The sequence below is a fragment of the Ctenopharyngodon idella genome, chromosome 1 (assembly GCF_019924925.1).
Source record: "Ctenopharyngodon idella isolate HZGC_01 chromosome 1, HZGC01, whole genome shotgun sequence".
Lineage (NCBI taxonomy): Eukaryota > Metazoa > Chordata > Actinopteri > Cypriniformes > Xenocyprididae > Ctenopharyngodon > Ctenopharyngodon idella.
The window spans coordinates 21,820,515-21,844,634 of NC_067220.1; the positions used below are offsets into that span (position 1 = coordinate 21,820,515).

The 24,120-nt window shown below is 36.8% G+C and overlaps 1 protein-coding gene across 3 annotated transcripts in view; it reads right to left on the bottom strand.

Annotated features, from left to right (window-relative positions):
• Positions 1–24,120, bottom strand: part of fbxw7 (F-box and WD repeat domain containing 7) — a 169,430-nt gene that overhangs the window by 106,603 nt on the left and 38,707 nt on the right. The window contains exon 1 of one of the 3 annotated variants that reach the window (XM_051893965.1): positions 6,729–6,896. The exons of the other annotated variants lie outside the window; for them this stretch is intronic. Within the exon in view, the coding sequence (XP_051749925.1) occupies positions 6,729–6,881 (153 nt within the window). The 5' untranslated portion in view covers positions 6,882–6,896. Of the gene's footprint in view, positions 1–6,728; positions 6,897–24,120 lie in introns of those variants that run through there. 3 annotated transcript variants of the gene reach the window in all.

The window sequence follows — 24,120 nt, forward strand, 5'->3', positions numbered from 1 at the left end:
ACTTTGAAAAAGTACTACCTAGTGAGCAGATACTTTCTGAGGAGGAATTTTTAAACTTGATTTAGACCCTGGTTCCTCTGGTTGAAACACACTGAGTACCACCCCAAAGTTCCTAGTTCCTGGGTAAAGTTTCTGCGGTGGAAAAACAGCTTTACTTTCTAGGTGATTTTAGGTGTCCCAAGAGTAATGTTTTCATAGTCAGCAGAAAAACCTCTCAAATACACAAAGAAAGTGTTAAGTACATAGGATGCCATTCACAGCAACAAAGGAATTCAGTGCAATAAATTTGTTTGTGTCCCACAGGCAATGTGTGCAGATCATGTTTACGTGTCTGTCGGGCTCAGGCTGGTATTAAAAATGAGCTGCCAGCTCCTGCAATTTTAATTTGTAAATCATGAAGAGAAAGCAACAAACTTCTCAGGATTTACCAGTATCTTCAGAAATAATAATAAATATTCCACACAAATATATATATACACACACACACACATATATATACACATACATACATATACATATATCTAGATAGATAGATAGATAGATGTGTAGATAGATAGATGTGATCATAATTAAAAATGCCCCCCTGACAAGTTTTTGGTTTATTTCAGCAACACTTTAGCTTGCATTCAAGTTTAATAGTTAGAATCACAGGAACATTAATTGCAAACATTAATTCCAAATCGATTTATCTTGTTTTAACTAAGCTGGTTTGTGGGCCGTAGACCGGTAGAGTAATCAGTGACAGAGGCTCCACATTGTCAGGTGACCATCATTCAAATTCACACCACAATTTAGGACTTGAATGAGAATGCAAAAAGATCAAGGGAGTGAAAAGATATGCTATTTGACATTATATTTTATTACATCTTGTTTTCTTTTTGTACTGTCAATTATTTTTTCGCAACCAATATTTTGGGAGAAGGAACAGCCTCCCACGCCTCCTTCCAAAATTCCATTGGTAATGAGCAATAAGTTGCAGATAAAAACTTGAGAGATTTGAAGCAGTCCCTGAAGTGCTCCTGTCTCCAAATCAATTCACTGTTCAGCTAAGACATGCACTCTAATGAACAATTCAAACTGACCCATACAACCTCTGAGCAATTGACACAAATATTTACAACGGTCCTTCATTTTAAAAGCAAGCAAGCTGAACCTACTCAGCAAGTCAATAAATAATAATTAATCATGTGCTTAAAACATTATTACCTAAGGATCTGAAACTATCTCAGACAGCCTTGAGTGTTCAGCCGAGTGCAAAATCACCAGTTGTCTCACCTACGTACAGCTCATTTATTGACTCAAGCATTACTTTCAACATTTTTGCAGAGGCTAAAAAAAAAAAAAAAAAAAAAGGACCATGGTATTGACTAAAAGCTTGCGCCAGTCACTTAGCCAAAGAGCCTGTGTCTAGAAGCCTGTGAGCTCGTGTCTTTTTTGTATTTAAAGTACTTAGGCAATATGTGCCCAGCCAGCAACCATGTGCTGTTGTGGATGCGTCTGTATGGCTTTGGCAGACCATTGCACCAAGCTCTGATATCCCTGAACAAAAGACACAGATGTGCAGTTGAAGTACTGCAAAGGGCCACTCTATGCTGGCTCTGTCAGGATTGAAACAAGCCTTAGTACCATTGATAATCCAGAGTACCTCTCCAAAAGAACAGGCAGACAGCCAAGCAGACAGAAATCTGTTTCACAGAACATGCTGGCGTTGAATCAACTCTATAGCTACAAGGATTTTCATAGAACTATTCTACTGATGGTGGTGGAAATAAATGAGACATAGATGGGGAGAACATAAACCAGTGGAAATCATGTGGTCAAAAAAAAAAAAAAAAAAGCACCAGACTACAAGCATCAGAGTCATTAAATATCCCATGAAACCAAAATTGCAGTTTTGTGGCTTTTAGCCAATGTTAGCAATCAAGCCATCTAAATGTTACTGTACTTCAAAAAGTTGATTAAAATTCACTTTTAACAGATATTTAAAATGTACAGCCCTTCTCTTCTGGGAAAACTGACCAAAAATTTGTATGACTTATCCTGCACTAGACAGATTTTCATCCATTCAAACAGCATTTAAATACAGTACTTTTGGTCCATTTCCCAGAATAAAGTCTAAAACTACATAAGTTAATTCTGTCAACATTTAGGAGTGCACAAGGATACAGATGGCTTTAAGAAATTCCTTTAGACTCAAATTATTTAAAGTCCACATGCTCAAAAGAAACACTTGTCAAATTTGAAACTCAAACATGAAAGAACATGGAGAATTGAGAGAAATTCTTGATAGAGCATTTGAAAGGATAGTTCACCTAAACCTTTAAGACTTATGTTCAAAACACAATCCAAGTCTTCTGAGGAGACACCATTGGTTTATAACAGGGGTGGCTAACTCTGGTCCTGTACAGCCTCAGTCCTGCAGCTCCTACCCTGATAAAAACTCACCTGCCTATAGCTTGCTAGCAACCTTTCAAACCTTGATTAGCTTGTTCAGGTGTGTTTGATTAGGATTGGAGCTGAACTCTGCAGGACTTTGGCTCTCCAGGACCAGGGTTAGCCACCCCTGGTTTATATTATGAACAGATTTATTGTAGGCTTTTATATACAGAATCATTGATCAACACACAACCATAGAGACATCAAATATGGTAAATGGAAGCTCAAACGTGTTCGCTTGATGTACAAATGGCAACAAGGTTTGTTCTCTGCTTACCATATATGATGTGGTACATTATATTTTAATGGGTACACTAATTAATACAGAGACAGAAACCTATTAAGGTTCATTAACCCTTAAATGCATACCTTGGGTCTTTATCGACACGAGACGTCATTCACTACCCTCCTACTCATTCATTTTTTTTAAAGTTAGACATTAACCTTTTTAGTATTCCTCAATCAATTCATTATAAACAATAACAAGAAAAAAAAAAAAAAATCAAAATTATAAAAGAATGCCTGTTTTCCCATTCATTTTTGGTAAAAATTGTATAGGGTCGCTAACGACCCAAGGTGTGTATCAATGTACGTATATTTTTTTCTGCACAACAATAATTGAATCTTTGATGACAGAATAAGTGCAATTCACCTTTATTCCACAAAGTGGCAATGTCTGATACACAGACAGAAAACGAAAGAATAGGAAGTAACATCAGAAATATGTGAAATGGCTCAGCAATTTACTGCAGAACAAGTACCGTACGCAATCAAATATTAGCGTCACTGTCACTTGATGGTGGATCTGGTGAAGCTAAGCTATCAGCGATCAACATATTGATTTTGAAGATGTTGAAAATGATAGTTTTGAGAACATGTTTGAGATCGCGAATGGGCTCATATTCACGATCTCATACATATTCTCAAAACTATCATTTGCTGATACTTGGAAATGAGCTCTGACGAAGACAGTGATGATGGTATAAAACATTTGCTCAAACTGAACCCTTCCAAGTTCCAAAAGGTAACAAAATATGCTTTATTTTATTCTTCTGCAATTGTTACTCTAATATCAGGGGAGTTTTATATTATCGCGACAGATAGAAATCCATCCGTGTTAGATATAGATCCGGGTCACTAAAGACCCAAATATGTAAGAATAATTGGCGAAATATTAATGCGTTTAAGGGTTAAAAATTATCTACATTTGTGTTTCAAAGATAAACAAAAGTTGTATGGGTCATCATTTTGTAAGGGTAAATGATGACAATTTTAATTTTTGGATGAACTAACCTTTTAAGTACTTCCAGGTGGTGAATGTATGACATGTAGAAAAAAAAAAAAAAAAAAAAAAACCTCACCCTAAGACCACAAACTTGAAACCGCCTGCAACCATCCAACAACTGATCAGAAGTATCTTGTAGGGCTGCCCCCGACTAAAGATTTCCCCAGTCGACTGCTTGTCTTTCATTTAAGCCATTAGTCAATGGAGAAATAAATAATAATGAGCATTTAAAATATAAATTACACATAAAACTTGCTACAGTCAAACATTGCATGAACTTTTTTGAGATCTCTTCCGATCTCAGTCTTCTCATATTATGAGAAAGGAACACGAGTTTGTCCACGTTGTCGGGGAGAAGTAAGCTCAGTGTCTTGCTTTCAATGAAGCTGGCCTTTCAGAAGATGTTCTCTGATGGCGAGGAGGTGGAAGTTAAGTTAAACATGTCGCACAGTAAGTGAGGTAATAATTTAGCTACCACACTTCGCATGAACACTTGGATATGCACCTAATATTAGCACACATTTATCGAGATTAATGTTAGAGCAAGTGGCCATGAAAAGTGGCTAACATTAGGCTACATGTTTTAAATAAATCATGTTTGAGGTCGCAAGCCTTTTTGTGGTCAGTCTTTACCATCTCGAAATGTTCCCACACTTTGGATTTTCTGCCCGACATATTACTGCTTGGACCAGCCATGTTAACGGTCACTGCGTGACGTCGCCAATTCCTGTAAAGTTTTTTTTTTTTTTTTTTTCTGCGACTAACAGACTGATTAAAATTTAGTCAACTATTAGGGGGCAGCCCTAGTATCTTGTTTGGCGAGACAAACAAACTAGTCTAATTTTTCATGAACATGACACATTGTTTATTCTATGTGTGTGACAAAAACATGCAAACCCAGTCAAAAAAAAAGTCTGAAAGACAGAAGTGATCGTAAAAGCTCACCCAATTTAGCTATCAAATTAGCCTAGTGTCACAATGACAACTCGCAAGGCTCAGAGTCTGAATAAAACTTCCTGCCAGCTAAGCAATTAGTTTTATCATGTCGTCCTGTGTTAATGTGTGATATTAAAGAGGATGCTAATCTATGTAATTATACTTCTGCAGCAGTCACAGGGAGCAATAGCAGAGTCTAGGACGCATTTAGTCTGGTAACTCTATAAATACAAGACTAATGTCTCCTTTGTGCCCTTGAGTCTACGTTTCATTGAGGAAGGTATTAATCAATACCAGAGCCGTGAAAGGATTTGGTTCAGTTTGAAAAGAGGTAACCCAACCCTTCAAGACAAGGCTTACCCAGGATGAGGGAGAATCGTCTCACTCAGAGAAAACCACTACCTGCCTACATAGCAATCAGAAAGCCACAGAGAGGAAGGCAAATAGCATGAAAGCAAATCGTCCTTTTCAGCTTTCCAATCAGCATAGCATTGAGCACTCCTTTATCTGCAGTTTTTGTGATAACAAGGAAGAACAGGGCACTAAATGGTGATATATGGAGCCAATGCTTAAAATCTGCAAGCACTCTACACTTCTAAAAGTTTGTTTCTTTAATAATAAATGATGCTGGATCAATTGTCTAAAAGTGGCAACTGTGCCTATTGTGGAGGAGACACCAAATAACTGCCAAAATATGTTAATCTTGCAATATACTCTATTTCCCATTCTCTCAACACAAAAGATTATATAAGGCAAGTCAAAAAAAAAAAAAAAAAAAAAATCTTTTTCCCTTTATAGCATTATCTAATTTGCTGGGGCAAAAATATTTTCCAATGATGCACCAGATCGATCTTGTGCAAAGTGAGCATCTCAGAGCCAGAGCTTTTTCAAAGCCAGGGCTTTTCAAGACTGTCAGTACTGCTCAACAATCAGAACAGGCCATGTTGACTATAGGCCACATATGAGGGTCCATGACCTCATATGCCACTCTTCTCTATTGAGAGTAAATTGTTCTGTTCAAAACTCTCTACAAAAGCAGAGAGCAAAAAATCAACTGCAAACAGCCTTTAACAGATGTCCATTAAGAATGCATGTCAGTTCAAAGACAGCTCTACGGTTGTCAAGGTAGCAGGGCAGCCATTAAATCACCTGGTTCCATTACAAAATCAATTACTGCAGTGCGCTTGCATGGACTCCCTAGTCCCTCTAATGGCCAAATAACAATGGAGACACTACTGCAAGGTCAGTCCTGCTGTGCTGATCCAGACAGACTGAAATCTTCATCAAGAGACTGCTAACAGCTCCTTTCTCAGAGAACAACTATGTGACACAACTAGTCAAAAAAAAATAAAAAATAAAAAAAAAAATGGACCAACAGACCATTATTTATAAAACTTCAAGATTGTGCATCATGTTGGTCTTCACCTTAGTCAGGGTTGACTAATGAAAATAAGGCTGAAAATGATAAACGCATGGTCTGTTCAGGCAGTGGAATTGAAGGTCTAATATCTGATTGTCTAAGGCAGGGGTGGGGAACGTTGATCCTGGAGGGCCATTGTCCTGCAGAGTTTAGCTCCAACCCTAACTAAACACTCCTGAAGCTAATCAAGGTCTTCAGGATTACTAAAGTTACAGGCGGGGGCAGTGGGGGGGGGGGGGGGGGGGGGGGGGGGGGGGGGGTGTTTTATTCAGGGTTGGAGCTAAACTCTGCAGGACAATGGCCCTCCAGGATCAACGTTCCCCACCCCTGGTCTAAGGTTACCTTAAATTCTCTCAACCCCTTTGTGTCCACTAGAAAGTTTTTAGAAATACTAATTTCCATTTAGTTTTTTTTTCATCACTTGAACTATCGACACCAAACAGTACAACCCATTTAACAGACAAGTTCATTAATCCTTCATAGCCTGGTTTTCATCAAAAATGGCATCTACTCTATCCATAACTTTTGCAACTAGTCTACAACAAGATGCACACTATAAATAAAAACATGTGTAGAAACCAAGGATTCTTGCTGCAAATTTGAAATATTTCTGCTACAAAACTACAAGTTTTAGTTTCAGCTGGAGGTTACCTTGTGCTGAGGTGGGCAGCCAGTAGCCAGGCGTTGCAGGTGCTCAGAAGTGTGGCTGCAGGACAGCAGGTCTGAGCAACAAGCAGAGCGGCCCAGCCTCTTCATCAGTGATGAGATGATGCTGCAGCCACAGCCGCACATTGACTTGCTCATCAGAAAACAAAAAACGTTGAAAGAGAAGACTGATAACTCAAGCCTTGGCGGAAGAGAGATTCTCAGCAGTCAATCGCCTTCACTTTGAAGGAGCGTGCCGTCAGCTTAAGTGACAGACTGGGAGCAGAGTTTGAGTCACAAGTGGTTGCGTCAAAAGAGTGTTTAGCAATCCCAGGAATAAAACTGCCATGGAAAGTAGTTTTGCCAGAGCCAAGGAAGTCTACAGCCTCTCACCTGATTTCTAGAAAGAGTCCATGGGACATCTGAACAGTCAAGAAGACTACCCTGTGGGAGTTCACCTAAGGACACAGTTGTTCATATCAAGTCTTCTTCCCATCAGTCTTTAGTTATTCAGCGTGGGGAAGATACCTGTAGAGCTCCTGCAAGTGCTGGAAGCTTGTCCATGCCTGTAACATAGAACCTGAAGATGCAGTTGTTCCCGCAGGTGGGTGATGATCCTCAGATGGCTTCGGAACAGGTAGTCAGAGAGTACTGCTCTCAAACAGGCCAAGCTTACCCTCCCTGCACTTCCCTCAGCTGCTTGTGATGAAGCTGCATCTCTTCCTTCTCTCTCCCACCCCCTCCCTCCCTCGTTCTGACACAGTCTGCTCTTCCGAGCATCTCGATAAACAGAAGCTCTGGAAGCCCCTCCCTCCGTCTCTCCTCCTCTTGCTCATCTCGGCAGCCGGACTGCCTCCAGTTACAAACCAGCATCTGATGCATCTGGATTTGTAGTTTAACACTGTTATAGTGTGTTCAGAATAGCACAGTACTTTCTACAGTATGCAGAATTTGTACTGTGCACAGTGTAACATGACCAACTACATTTGCTAATGTGCAGTATACCATCAAGCATAACCATTGCAGAATATTATATCTAACAATGATATAATATTAAATTTCATTGTCGAATGTCCTTGACTTTTCATTTTCAGTCTGATGAATGGACTGGAAGCATTGCATAACTTCTTTCATGACTCATTTGTGTGGACAGACAAAAAATTATTTTAACACAAATACTGGATTAGACGTGAAAGAGCATTTATGTTGAAATATCTGAAAGGCATTTTCTGAGTCAAACATGCAAAATGTTATGTGACAAAACAGTTTACCATTTAAAACATTTAGTGTTTCAGTTTCAAAATTTATTTTTTTAAAAACTGATTGAAGCATACAGTACATATAATATGCGGTATGCAAGGTTCTCATTTCAAATATGGCCACAGTTTTGTTATAATGCAGTTACAGCTACCCTTCTTATTAAGGCTGGGACAATAAATCACTGAATTGCGAATCAAGAAATGATTCTGAATCAATTATGAGATTTTCCGAATGCATCGCGATTCTCCCTCAAATTGATTCTGAGCTTAGTTTTTAACAGCAGATGGCACTGCGTGCTTTAGAAAAAGCCGTACTTGAACTTGATACACACACCACTTGAACCTTCTATAAAATCATTCATAGTTCTAAAAGGTTGAAGCGAATTACAAGGGTGTTTGCAGTGGGCTGTTTACATTAATCTCGTGTCATAAAAGCATTCTGAGGTGCAAGTATACGGCAAAACTCACGAGCGCTCTTTATGTGCATTTGAGCGTGCGGTTAAAAACAACTAGCCTAGAGCGCCATCTGCTGTTAAAAACTTACCTCAGAATCGATTCAAGAGAGAATCGTGACGCATTCAGAAAATCTCAGAATCGATTTATTGTCCCAGACCTACTTCTTTTTGACGTAATGTCTTTAATTGTCTCAATCACCTACTATAGATGAGGATATGAAAGAGGCCTATTCCAAATATAAATGTTGGTAAGAAATTACTTAAATTACAAATAAAAATTACTGCAAAAGGTCAGTTAAAAATATCAACCAACATTTTGCTAGCTGGAGGCATAATTATTCAGTCAATTTTGAAACTGGGGAAAAAAAATAATGCAAATAAAGGTGCTGACAGGCTGTGGGCAAAACTAAATGGAGGCAATTCTGCCTGAGCAAACCATCTTTTACCCAAACGCATCATGACAGTCCGTCTCCATCCTAACCTTATCTCTCAAAGTGTTGAGCTCCCTCACCTAATCTAACGCATCCAACCTGATTAGCGAACAGACTGGGCTCCCTTGGGCCTTGTGGAAGATATGCAAATTGCCTGACTCATCAGCAAATAATATGACGGATGATAAAGAGATTCCACTGAAGGGATCACACCATTGGTTGATGGAATGGAGGGGGAAGATATTGCAAGGTGCAGTGGTGTCTCAGAGGTGGGCAAAACATGAAGCTCCAGGCAACCAGCCAGAAAACTATAAATAGACAAGCCTAATCAGGACGAATCACATTTCATCATAACCAATATCAAAAAGGGCGCATGCCTTACAGGTAAACGTGATGGGATCAAACGGTTAAGACCCTAAAGATTCAAACAGAGCCAGTCTTGGATTGTGAGAACGAACACAGCAGCTTTATTTTGCAAAGTGACCCAACAGACTTGAAATCTGACTGCTACCTTAGACAAGTCTGTACTTGTTCTGTAGGGAAACGTGTTGAATCGAGATTCGATTTTTCAGTCTACACCAGCTGCTTCCATGATAAGATGCGGACACAGCAAGAGACTGTCTTTTGGATCAGTATTCAGGATGTCAGGTGCAATCAGCCAAGCGTGTAGAGGACATGCATGGAGGTCTACGGCTCCACCAGCCTGGAAATGAACTGCAGTTATCACTTCAAGATGCAAACAACTTCCACAGTGCATTTCACATTCAGGTGTGATTTTTTTTTTTTTTTTTTTTTTTTTGAAACAAAGCTTGGTGTTAATGGTTTGGGACAAATTAGTTGTCACTTTGGCCCAATCCCATTTCTACCCCTTACCCCTTCCCCTTCGTTTTGCGCGTTCACGTGAAGGGGTAGGGGTGTCTTGATTCTCTTTTGGCTGGAGTGGTAGGGGTAAGGGGAAGGGCCAGATAGCCCTTCAAACAAAGATTTTTCGGGACCACACTTCGAACTAAGGGGTATGAGAAATTTCCCTGCATACACAGACTACCGTGCTGCTAGAATGCGTGCAGTGGTCATGGTAGTGATATTTCCACTCAGGATCGATCACTTATGTGTTACCTGGCTGCCAGTTTCTCCGTAGCTTGCTAAACGCGCTATTTGAATGATGTGAACACAAAAGAGTAATACAGTTAAAAGAAATATCCTGTCATCCTTCATAGCGCAGTCGCTATTTACATCTCGTATCATATGTAAACTCTTGCGCTACCAAGGCAACAACTGACTCGTTTGTATTACTTTGCAAAGAGCAGCACCACAGTAGAAAACGAAACCATATCCGTACCGGCCAGCTCGGCACGGAATGGAACGGTTAAACAGCTTGGCCCGATGGAAAAGCGGCTTCACCAGTCTTGGAAAACTCGAAGGCTCATACGTTTTCGAACTGAAACAGAGCGCCGTCCAATATACAGCGCAAAACAACGTTTGGAGTGAGTAATCTGTTAAACGTGCTCGCGCCTGATTTCTGTTGATATGCGCACTTCATTGCTGTTCATACTGGTTAAATGTTACAGGACACTAATAAAAGAAACTAGGGATGATGACGTGTGTAACAGTGTCCCATTTCTAAGGGGAATATTTTCACCCCTACACCTTGCCACTCCGTTTCAAGGGGCAAGGGGAAGGGCGAAGGGGTATAAAATAGAATTGGGATCGGGCCTTTATTGCACTGCACTTATGAATAGGCCTTGAGATGCATTCTCTTTCTTACCACCGGTTTCAACTTCTTTCTAACACCTGTTACACCTGCTTACTCCACCAAAATTGGGTTTTGAAGTAAAACTCCTCACTGACAGAAACATGGGGCTTCACTATAAGAAGTCTTGACATTGTGATTCATTACACTCAGTGTATTCTCTGTGGAATCTTTAGCCCTGTTGCCAGAGTAAATGGACCAGATCAACAAAGCCCAGCAACACAGACAGAAACTCATTCATTCTCCCAACCGTGACACAATCAGAGATAAAACAAAAAGAGAAAGAAAGTCTCAACAGTGGGGCTTCATCTGGCTGGCATAATGATATCAAAGACGTGCAGCATCCTGCACATTTTTTTTTATAGGACAATGCAATAATCTCAAGACAGTTGAAAAGCCTTAACCTCCCCTATGAAAACAGTTGTAGCATTTTAAATGAGAAAGCAACATTTAAAATGTGTTCTATGGGTTCAATAAAAGTTAAGCTGTAACAACAGCATCTCTAACACGCTGTCGATTGCCACAGAAAATAATTTAGACTTCTAATGCACTTAAAATTGAAGTAACTCCGAGGCCGAAATGTGCATCTTACATTTTTGTTAAAGCACTTACATTAATAGTTCAATACAAAAATGTGTTATTTGAGCTGTTAAGATGTTCAAAATTGTCTTTTAATTGGTTTTCAAAGGATGGATGTCATTCATTACAAATGCAATTCTCATAGCTGGAGTTTTCTCCGTGTGAACATTAATGGATAGTTATGACAAGTCCCACTCTAGTACATTTGAATCTACAAGTATTATGCACAAGTTACCAGGTTTATCGTACATGGTCATAAGAGTTAAAAGACTAGATATAACCTTGCAAGGTTAGTCAGCAATTCTATTCTCATGTTGATACAATGTTTAAGATTACTCCTCTGATCAGTCGATCTTAGTGTTTACATTTCTTATACATTTAATATTTATTAACAAACCGACAATATCTGAATAACATGTTTCGTGTGCAGAAGTCATGACTGCCTGACAATAATTCACTATAGAGGCCGTTATGTTGTGCTTCGATGGCTGGGCAAGTGTTCATTCATTAGATTAGCAGTATACAGTATGTGTGACTGTATTTGCTGCAATGACCACACACAGTGTCTCAAATATGATCAAACAGCAAATTAAAAGTGCATGAAACAAAAATTCAACCAAATTCATTAAAATCCAAACAAAATCATTTAGGCATCTTAACCCCACCCTTGCAAGTTTATGTTCATCTGCCTCCACTTTGAGTGCAATGCCCACATCTTAAAATCCAGTCAAGAACCTAGTCCCCAACTTGCATTCTTTTTTCCTTTTATGATAATCTATTACACTCAGATGTATATCAACACGAAGAAAAGATCTGTCGCTACTTCGGTTTCATCGCAACTTTATAAGAAGTGACTCAGAGTTCCAGATTAACAGTTTACAGATGTGTTGGCCAATAGTTTGCCTGCAGAAGGACTGGGAAAAGAGGTAAAAGATCATGCTGTTTTCTATGTACATTATTTATGAATATTGCTTTTCACTGTGTCAGCTCTCTGCTTTCACATCGATCCGGTGGGATCCAAGGTCTGAGAGTGTGGATTTCACTGAGAGACAGAGAGGGAAAGGAAGAGACATTCAGATTACTCTATAAACATGTAATAGGAAGGGTGAAAGGGGTTTGATAACAGGATGGAATGTGAAAAAGAAAGGTAGTTGGAAAAAAAAAAAAAAAAAAAAAAAAAAAAAAAACAAATGGGACCAATAAAATAAAATGATCTAGAATAAAATACTACTTGATTTTTACACTTCCTGGTGAAAATTTGATTGGTGCTTGCCTATGCAAAACTAGATCGCCACAATGTAAAAAAAGGGGTCATGACATGGATTTTTTTTTTTTTTTTTTTTATTATGTTCCTTGAGGTTCATTTTGTTATTTATTTTTTTTAATTTTAAGGGATGGCTCATTTAAAGTCGGCATAAAACGGAAGTTGCGGTAGTCTTTTCTTCCCTATTATGATGTATATTCAGGTGAATTTCATGCCTTTCAAATGCTCTGAACAAACATAAAATCTTCAGACGCAATCCAGGACGGCATTAAAATTAAACCAACCACTTCCTCACGTGGGTGTCCTTCTGAAGTATGTGCAAAGATGCAAACGAGCAGTTTAAACAGAACGTGTCAAAGCAAATGTTCTTTTATTCTTCCGTTTGTCCTGTTGTCAGCAGACAGCACATCAGAAACTAAACGGGCATCTGTATTGTATATAATGCAGACAGAGTCAGCAATATTATAGTTCTATTTGCGTTTGATGCAAAGCATTAAGTGAATGAAAGATAGTGGGCGGGGCCTATGGTGAATGATGTATAACTGTTCGGCAGTATATGCAAATGTATTTGCCCATGTGCTTTGTTTATCATGATGAGAATGTTTTAAAGGGATGGTTCACCCAAAAATGAAAATTATCCCACGACTTACTCAACCTCAAGCCATCCTAGGTGTGTATTCTTTCAGACTAACACAATCGGAAATATATTTTAAAAATATCCTTAGTCCTCCAAGGTTTGTAATGGTTGTGAATGGGGGGCCGCATTTTGAAGTAAAAAATAATGCATCTATCCATTAAAAAAAATAAATAAATAAATAAAGTAATCCATACGACTCCAGTGGGTTAATAAAGGCCTTCGGAAGCAAAGCGATGCATTTTTGTAAGAAAAATATCCATATTTAAAACTTAAATACAAATAACTAGCTTCCAGCAGACGACCGTACGCAGAATGCGCAAGTCGCCAAATGAGTAATCCTCTGACGTGATGTATGACGCTGGATGTAGGAGCATTGTAATCTTAGATGCCTCTCGCGGTTCAAACAAATAGGGCTGTGAAACAAATTTAAGCTCCTCTTCTCTTATATCAAAATCATCTGAAATTTCTCTTTAAAAATTATCATTTTAGACTTATAACCCGTGACCGGTGATTTGTTTTGCTCTATCCTCTGGGCCTCTGCGTTTGTCAGGTCAAAGGATACTCTTCCGCCACAAATCGACTTTATATTTATATTATATTTTAAATATTTTTCTTACAAAAACACATTGCTTCACTTCAGAAGGCCTTTATTAACCCTTTGGAGTTTTTTTTACTTCAAAACGCGGCCCCCCTTTCACTGCCATACAAACCTTGGAGGACTAAGGACATTTTTAAATATCTCCGATTGTGTTCGTCTCAAAGAATAGTCGTATACACCTAGGATGGCTTGAGAGTGAGTAAATCATGGGATAATTTTCATTTTTGGGTGAACTATCCCTTTGAGCTATGAAATTTGCAGGATGTTTTCATGGTAAGAACATCTCATGTCAAAAGATCAAGGAAAATTTGATTTCTTATGTCATGACCCTTTCAAAGTGTTTTGGTGGTTGTTAGGATGTTCTGAGTTGTTGCTAGGTGGTTACTTATTGGCCCAAGTCAAAACTGTCCACCTCAAATATATGGTGTGTGTCTCCCTTTAATGTAAGACTATGTAATTTTGACTGTTTTAACTCTAAAGTCTGATTGCTTGGACATGTATATTCAAAGGATGAGACTAGTTATGCACCAATGTTAAATAAATAGGAATAAATACTTAAACTGCTAAGTATGCTGTAATAGTGATGCTTGTGGCATAAACCACTAAATAACTAGTAATATCTTACTGTACAGTTTATATTCTTACTAAATTTTAATTTAGATAAAGCAACCAGACAATTTTTTCCAGTTCTTTGATATAGCATTAGAACAAAAGGCTGTCAGGAGTAAAAACACACACTACAAAGAGTCATTTAGCTAGAATCATATCAGGAAAGCCAGGCAGAAGGTAGCAACTGCTCCTAAAACATTAAACCATTGTTTTACCTACACAACAGTCATTGTTCCAGGTGAGAGTTATCAATTTCCTGTAATCAGTAATGCGGCAGTGCCTGATATCCCACACTCAGACTATTGGCGGACAAAAGCAATAGACCATGTGCAGAGGCAACTGGCCAGATAAAAGTTCTGTTGGGTGATTTTACATTCACAGACAACCACTTCAAATGACCTTTAGACAGCTATGGCTAGTGTGCTGAATATGAAGGGAAAATAGTCTTTAACAAAACAGACACGTAAGGTCAATTTAAGACAGACAACCCTTGATTTTTAAACAACCTGGAGGGGTTTTAATAAATCCTGATTTTCGACGTGAATTGAACACAGCAGAGGAAAAGGCTGTACGTCATGGATTCATTGACACGGATTAGTATGCTGCAGGGTTAGTTTAAAATAGGAACAGGTCATGATCAGACTAGTCCTATGTTAAATGACTAGTTGACCAAGACCTATTAGTCTTGCCTCTATTACATGAGTATTAGTGAGAATGACTAATGTATAATCCAGTATATTAACAGAAAAATTTCCAGTAATATGTCTGTCACAATAACTACTGTTATAGGACAAAAAATTGTCCCAGAAGTGATTGCGATAAACTATATTATGGTCATTAAGACCATTTTATGTCACTGATATAATGATAATGTAACAGCATAATAATGTAAGTACATAGTTGAATTTTTAATTCTTAACTATTTTCTCTGCCATAGATTTTTTGATCTTTCATTTATGAATCAACGCTTCTCCGCTATTTACAAGTTTTTTGACTTTCCGTGTTTTAACTGTTATACAGGGGGTACTGTTACACATCTTCTGACAGAGTACAGCATCTCTGGATCCAAAAACAAGCTAAGATGATCTGTGTAAACTAGAAGGAGGGGACAGAGGATTGCTTACGCAAAATTAAGCTAACGTGATCAAACATCTAACAGCTTATAAATAAAAACTGCCTAACGTTCCCGAATGAAATGTCAAGCACACAAAAAGGTGCACAACTGTGCTTTAGGGGTGTTGGTGGACTCGATTTTCTTAGCTTTTTGTTTGAATTTTTTTTATGAAACTAACTCACATTCAAATCTTTATAAAAAGAGAATGAATAAATCTTGAATAAAATGTTTATTTTTTATTTTTATTTTATTTTTTTAAAGCAGAGGCTCTTTTCTTTCATTTGATTTATATTGAATATATGTCAAATGAACAAAATATTCAGGGGGCCATTAAAGTTTTTGTGAATATCATCAAAACTGTTGGTGCTGACTGAATTTTTTTTAGAAACCGAATAAGACGACACTGGAATTGGAATGTCAACAGTACTCAAGTACTTCAGTGACAGCAATGATCGTTCATAAAAATGATGATCGTGTGACTAGTATGTTTTTATATTCATCTTATTTTTTTCTGATTTAGGAGGTTCCAGAAAAGTCAAATTTATTTATATAGCACTTTATACAATAAATTTAAGCAGCTTTACATTAATAAACAAAAAATAAAAGTATTAATAAAATAAAATTCAACAATAACGAAACTCATTCAATTTCAGCAGTAAAGTAGCTCTACAGAAGGCAATAGTGTCATTATCCAGCTCAATTCAGTTCAAATATATGCCCTCATCCAATAGTGTCAGTGCAATTAAATCAATAATATTACTGAATATTAATCATTCCTCTTCATCCAGCTCCTTTTGAACACATGAATGCTCTAATTTCCTATGAAGTCGGTCTGATCGGGGCAGGTGAACCAAAAACCAGCCTAATTATTCCATGTTTAAAGGGACAGTTCACCCCAAAAAAATTAATTGTTATCAATTACTCAATTTCCAATGAGGTCTGTTCTCATGCATCAAGTACAGTTGAGCTTTTGTTTTCCATATTTGAGTGATCCATGCATGTCCGCTAATCAATGTTAATTAAAATGTACACTATATCATCTGTTTATCATATAAAGCGATTGTGTCCCTTCAAAAGACTTGGACTAAACCGCTTCAAAAGACTTGGACTAAACCGCTCTATCCATATGGATTTCTTTTATGATCTTATACAATTTTTGTTTGAATAGATTTTCAATGGAGAAACAGAAATCCCTCAGATTTCATTAAAAATATCTTCATTTGTGTTCCGAAGATGAACGAAAGTTAAGATTGGTAAATCGACTAGTAGTTTAAGCAACCTACAGGCTAGATTTTGAAATTATGTAATTTTTTAATTAAGGATTGTTCTGCCAAGAACATCAGAGCTAAAAAGAAATCCACAGACAAACTCCTTTTTTAACAAAATGAGCCTCTAACCTTCCATGATAGGATTTCCCTTGATTAATTGCCTGTGCCAAAATTGCATGAATGGGTGGCTTCAGTCTAACAGTCAGCTGGTATTCTGGCTGGCATGAAAGCACACCTGCTAGTGCCAACATCAAAACGAGTGGTTTGCGGCGACTCAACAGCAAGAGAGCGCCAAGAGCAGGGGGGGGGGGAATCATTACCTGCCATTTATTAGACTGACCGTGCCAATGTGTTGCAGCCAATGTGAGTCATCTGAACACCTGCACGAACTGAGACACAATCACACGACTGTATGAAGATGGCTTCATGCTCCTAATAACACAGCAAATTCATGTGATTTCAGAAGAGGCAATCATTCATACAAACTAATTTATATGCAAAACACAACATATCAGCCTTTCTCAATTGTGAAAATGATTCAGTGCTTAAGAAAGTTTTCACTTAAGTTTAAAAGGTTCTCTCAAAGTTGAGCCAGCTTTTCCAATGCATGTTTAGGCCTGGGGAATAATACTGATTGCAATACTAATTGTGTCCCTTCCATTAAAAAGTAGTGACACCTTAGAACACAACGTTCAATATTCTCCTCTCCTCATTAAGTTTGTTACAGATAGGTATTTCATTAACGTCTCCGCTGCTCTCATCTACGACTACACGCTGCCAGTTAATGAGGATTAAAGTTAAACGGGTTTACGGTCATTAGAAGCTTGATCAATTTCAGAGTATCACAGACAGCAATAATGTTTCAGGATATTAGGTGGCAGGCAAATTAGTTGAGAAGAGCAAAATGGTTTAAAATAAAAATATATACTGCCTCACTACAATAAAATTAAATACTGTGTATGTAACTGTGAATATAACTGAATGTAAAGTTTTTTCAGTGACTTTCTGTAGTGCATAGTTATGTTTGTAGGTGACAACAAGCGACAGTCTTTATGATTCAGTGAATCATTCATTCAACAAATTTGTTCAAAAACACCAATTTATTCAGTAGTGAAACACCACTACTGAATGTTGACCCTGCTTGGAACTATTTTGGTATAATATGCTGAATATCAACGACGCTCTTCCTTCTGTTATACGGTTTAATTTTAAAAGTACAATAATCCACTTTTAACTTCTGTCATAGTAAAGAAAGAATGTGAGAGAAATGAGATAGATAGTGAGGGCATTAGGGCCTTTCGCACTGGAGGAACCTTTTCATAGTTCCTAGAACTATTAGCTGAAGTACCCGGATTTTGCCGTGTTCGCACCGCAGGAACTAGGAATGATTTTAGCTCTAGGAACTCCTTTTGGGGGGAACTAAATTAGCTCCTACTTCAGAGAAGGGTCTAAACCAGCACTATAGGAACTATCAGTGACGTGGGTGTCCATTGATTGGTCAAATGCATGTCAAACACCGGCACCCGGCATTTTTAAACAGCCATGTAAACATATTTACTTCACAAACATGGAAAACAGCGATAACGGCATTTACCTGTTGTCTGCAGGCTTGTATTCAGTCGTGTAAATTACGCGTTTAATTCCATCTTTGTTATCTGTATGTATTTATACAGTTACAAAAGACGAAGGTGACTAACGCATAAATATATTAAGATATTATAAACATTAACATCATGATTTTCTGTAAAGCTGCTTTGAAAATGATTATTGTGAAAAGAGTAATATAAATAAAATTGAACTGACTCATTCTTTGAAACAAATGTTTTTTTTTAATTATTATTATTATTATTATTATTATTATTATTATTATTATTATTATTAATTATTATTATTATTAATAATAATAATAATAATAATAATAATAATAATAATAATAATAAATAAGCAACACAAATGTTTTCAATATTGGTGATAATTGATGAAATATTTCTTGAGCACCAACTCAGCATATACATTTTTGAAGGCTCATGTGACACTGAAGACTGGAGTAATGGCTAGAAAAAAGAAAAAAAAAAGAAAAATCAAATTTTCCATCACAGGTATAAAATTGCATTAAAATATAAAACTTATTATAAATAGTAATGTTTCACAATATTATGTTTCACAACAAAATGCTTTGAGCATATAGATATATAAATATGTATTATGCACAAAATATATACAGTATGGGCTGCTAGGAAAATTGACATCTTCACCCTTTATTTAAATATTAGAAATTTGTTTAAGATTTTATAACCATTCTGCATAGTTGTACTTGGAGTCAATATTTTTATGTGTGATAACGCAATAAAAAAAAAATAAATAAAAAAAAAAAAAAAAGTCAAATTTTGTCATAATACATCATTTTTGGCCAGGCTGTAATACAAAATTATGAATACATGCAAAAACAAGAGAAACCAAAAAAAAAATAATAATAAATAAATAATATTATTAATATTAATAATAATAATAATATTATTAATAATAATAATAATAATCTGGACTATGTTTGCTTTTTCCTGTGAACTTTGTTTTTCCTTTGCATTTTTTTACATAGTAAAATAAACCTGCAGCTGTAGTTTTTACCAATTTTGTCAGATAAATACCTTAACCAAATGTAGTGTTTTGGTCTTCCTTCATATTTAAAATATTTATACTTATATTTTGATGTTTTATCAAACAAATATCACCTCTGGATATCACTTTTGGCCACTATACTGTATATAAATGGACACAAGAAAGGAGCAACCTCAACTATATACAAATGTTAAATATGAAATATTTATGAATGTAAAATACAATAATAAAACTAGAAACTATCAATTCAGTTTTAATGGAGTCTATGTTATGCAGTAGGAGAATTATTTGCATAACAGTGGTGACAGGAATAATAAGTATGAGTACAGTAATAATAAAGTATATGAGGGATTTTAATACTGTACTGCCTACACGGGCGCACTCTGTCCATGCACCTGTATGTATCTGTATATACTGCCCTCTAGTGGGGCTCTCAACCAAGCACACTGTAACCACGGTAACAATGCCCTGCACAGGCGCTCCAGCTTGAAATCATAGCTTCCTGTCACCAAAACAACTGGGCAGGGTGGGCTAACTGCTGTTCACTGAATGTATTTCCTGTTTTCAAGCAGCGCTTCCGAAACATGAATGAGAATACCGACCGGAGTAAAACTGGGCATTTTTCAATGGACTGGAGGGAGAGAAATCTAGTGAGCATTGTTGGGTATTTTTAGATCTAAAAATTGCTGCCGTGTTAGAACATTCCTGTAGTGCCTTAAAAGAATATTCCAGGTCCAATACAAGTTTTGCATTCGTGGCATTAAGTTGATTACCACAAAAAAAAAAAAAAAAAAAAAAAAAAATTATATATATATATATATATATATATATATATATATATATATATATATATATATATATATATATATATATATATATATATATATATATATATATATATATATATCTCAATTTTTAGTATCCATTACTCCAGTCTACAGGGTCACATGATCTTTTAGAAATCATTCTAGTATGCAGATTTTGTGCTCAAATATTATTATTAATATTATTATTATTTTTTATTATTACCGTCAATGTTATGGACATTTTTGTGGAATATTTTTTCTGAATCCTTCGAACAAAAGTTGTTGTTTTTTTTTTTATCATTTTACAAGAAAATCACAACCATTCTAATATGCTAATTTGGTGCTCAAGAAATTATTTATTATCAATCCTGAAAACAGTTTTTGCTGCTTAAGAGTTTTGTGGAAACTGTGATAAATTATAATTAAAAAAACTAATATGATAATATTCTTAAATACCAAAACAGTATATAAATATTAAAACAACACTGCCCTGAATATTACTTTAAATTCCAGACACACTCTCAATGGATCCATCAGTAAAGGCCCGTTCACACCAAGAACGGTAACTATAAAGATAACAATAAAGATATAGTTCTAAATATAAAAGAATAGCACTGTCCACACCACAGCTATAACAATAATGACATAGAGAAACAATATCATTGGGATCACTTTCAGAACGATTTTTTTTTTTTTCCAGCGGTTGAACGATAAAACCGACAGCCAATCAGAATCCATTCTAATTTAAGGGCTCGCGCATTTAAAGTGGCAGGTGACATAGCAGTTCTTCACCGAGGTCCAGAAAAAGCCACCACTTTTTGACAAGTCAACCCCTCTTTTCAAGGACACTTTAAAGAAAATGGATATGGAAAGCAAGCGCTCATAACCTCAGAATAAATGGTGAGAAGTATTAACAATGAGATCATAAGTGTAACACAAATTACCTTAAGTATCCAGCGCTACTTTCGACAACAACATTGTCTTGCTTCCTTTGACTTTGCAGTGAAAATGACTAGGCGTTGCTTTTATTCCACTATACTGACTTTGTCAGCTAAATTCACTGTTAGAGTAGATCAATTACACTAGTTATTCACTCGAAACATAGCATGCTGAGGACATCCGCTGGTTAAAGCCGTGTAAATGCAACAAGAAATGCAAAAACATTTTGTACACACTTTGAAACCGCAGCGCGTGAGCTTAGAATAAACAGACTGTTATCATTCGTTGGTGTGGACGCAAATAGTTACCGTTATAGTTATCGTTCTTGGTGTGAACGGGCCTTTAAATGGCATGACCACAAAATTGAGAAGCAAGTGTATCTGAGAATTTCACCCCTGTGTTCAAGTCTTCACTCCTCTCTACCAGATAACAAAGTCATGAAGATGAATAGCCATGTGTTTTGTTTTTACACCTTAGTTAAAAGACAATTACATGGATCTTACATCACATATAAAGACCCTGAGAAATGAACTCATTTGAAAACCCCCTGAAGACTTGACTGCTGTAAGCCAAGTTGAGAACAAAGGATGTAGACAAGCTGATGCCAGAACAACTGGGACTATAAACAGAAGAGAAACCTCTCATCCATGATAGACTCATGGTGGCACTGGCACACAAATGGGTCAAAACTGGACTGACAAGTGAGGTGGTGTGGTGTAGGGGTTAAAGCTGATTAAAAATGGACAGTTAAACTGAAGCACGATGGAGTTGTGCAGACTAAATGGCTGCCGTCAGTGGCCTCTCCTGTGAACCACACAGAGAAAGCTTGAATTATTAAAGAGGAAAGAATAGAAGAACAGACTAAATGAAAGGGAAACACTGCAGAGGTTTAGAGTTTGACAGTCAGACTTGAGCAATGGAGACTCTGGTCAGCGTAAGGAGTTGTGTAACTTATTCAAGACAATCTGGACGGGTTTTGATGTAGCTAAAGACGTTTCCACAACACAAAACAGCATCTTCAAACACCATTCATAAGATATTTATGTAAAAGCATAACTGATAAAGCAAGACCATAATGGAACACCCACTGCTGACAGAATCTCTATGGCAATGATCTTTAGATTTCCTAAATAAATTTGTTTTCAATCTAAGTTTTAAGTGAGAAGCTTTGCTCGAAAGTGATGTTTTCTATAAAAGATGATTATAAAGGGTTTTGAATGTACACCATGTAACTTTGCATTTGGCGCTCAGTGAATATTTTAGTTCCTGATTGATTGAATATATCATACACATTCTACTGGAAGAACAGTTTTAAATTCATACCATTCTGTTTATTATAGTTGTCACAGAAACAGCTTTTCCAAACAGAAGATATATTTGTCATCAACATGCCAGGCATGTGATAATTTCCTAAAATATTTAAGGTCCCTCTATCAACGTAATAACATACTGTATATGTATCAGCAAATGTATGCACACATATGTCTAAATATATAGATAAAAAACAAAATTATGGTTATGATAAGCATATATAGAATACAAATGCATATAGTTACATATGCAGCATGTTAAATATAGTACAATTAGGGTCCTTTTTTCATGCACTGTGCAACTGGTATATGATGAAGACATGAAATTGTACTCACAATGCTTTTTACCTTCATAATGAGAAACAATATTCCGACTGAAATAATGTAAAGGGGGATTAATATGTGGATTTGATTTGGTATGGGGAAGTTAGTTTATGGTGTTTATTGGGAGACTGGTATCAGCAGAAAAGTGGGTGGAAAAGGTTATTACACTAATGACAGTTTGGGTAAACACTTTTTTTTTTAAAAGGGATAGTTACAACCAAAAATGAAAATTCTTTCATCATTTACTCAGCCTCACATCGTACCAAACCTGTATGAATTTCTTTCTTCTGCTGAACACAAAAGAAGATATTTTGAGTAAACAGTCCAAAAAATACTTTGGAAGTCAATGGGGTCCAATCAACTGTTTGGTTACCAACATTCTTCAAAATATCTTTTTTTGTGTTCAGCAGAAGAAAGAAATTCATTCAGGTTTGGAACAACTTGAGGATGAGTGAATGACATAATTTTCATTTTTTGGGTGAACTATCCCTTTAATATTCAAAATAATGAGCACAGATAAACCATAAACAGTAAGAACAGCAGCATTTATTTAGGAAGCACAGGGTCAATTTGGATTTCATGTTGCCTTTTCACATTGGATTAGCCCATACTATGTGCTGGAATCCCTCTGAGACTCACAATCTTTTAGTCCATTTGTCCTGCCTGCAGATTAAAAAAAATAACTTATCAAATCATATTGCGCAGCTCACACTGCGTTCAGAGCTTATGTATAATTCATCACTGATATATAACATTTCACATTAGGGGGCCGTCATCCTCTTTCTACCCCTGTCGTTTCTCTTACAATTTATCGCAGACTCTCTCTCAGCTCAACACATCTTTTTAAAGCAAGGTATAATAAACAGCCCAGTGGCCTCTAGCAGTGCAGCTCTTTAAAAATTCATCAATGAAAGAGCTGCCCCTCTCTGCACCATATCAGTTTACCTTTAATTCACAAAAGCGTGACGAGACATACATTATTAACCAGCTGCAAGACCAGCCAAGCACACAACACCCCCCAAGCGAATGCAGACACACAAAAACAAACATGGACCCTTGAACATGAAGCTGCCCATCTCACAAAAATCCCTCTTTAGTGTGTCAGGCCTGCACACAGTGAGTCTTAACCGACATAGAGGGGAAGTGTGAAAGTTCACTTCCTTGCTTCAACACCAAGGACAATGGGTAGCTGGGTGGGTCTCTCCACCTTTATTTTCTTCCTCCTGTCTTTCATCCTGTGAATGGTACGGCCATCACATCCGGGAGAAGACAACAAATGGTGGTAAGTGTTCTGAACAGACTGCTCGTCTCAACAAAAGCGTTTGTAGCAACTGTTATGGTGCTGTATATAAATTGCACAGGTATCTCTAAATGATTTAGAACCAACAAGGAAACTCATTTTCATGAAGACAAGATTTAAGTCACTATGATGAATCGAA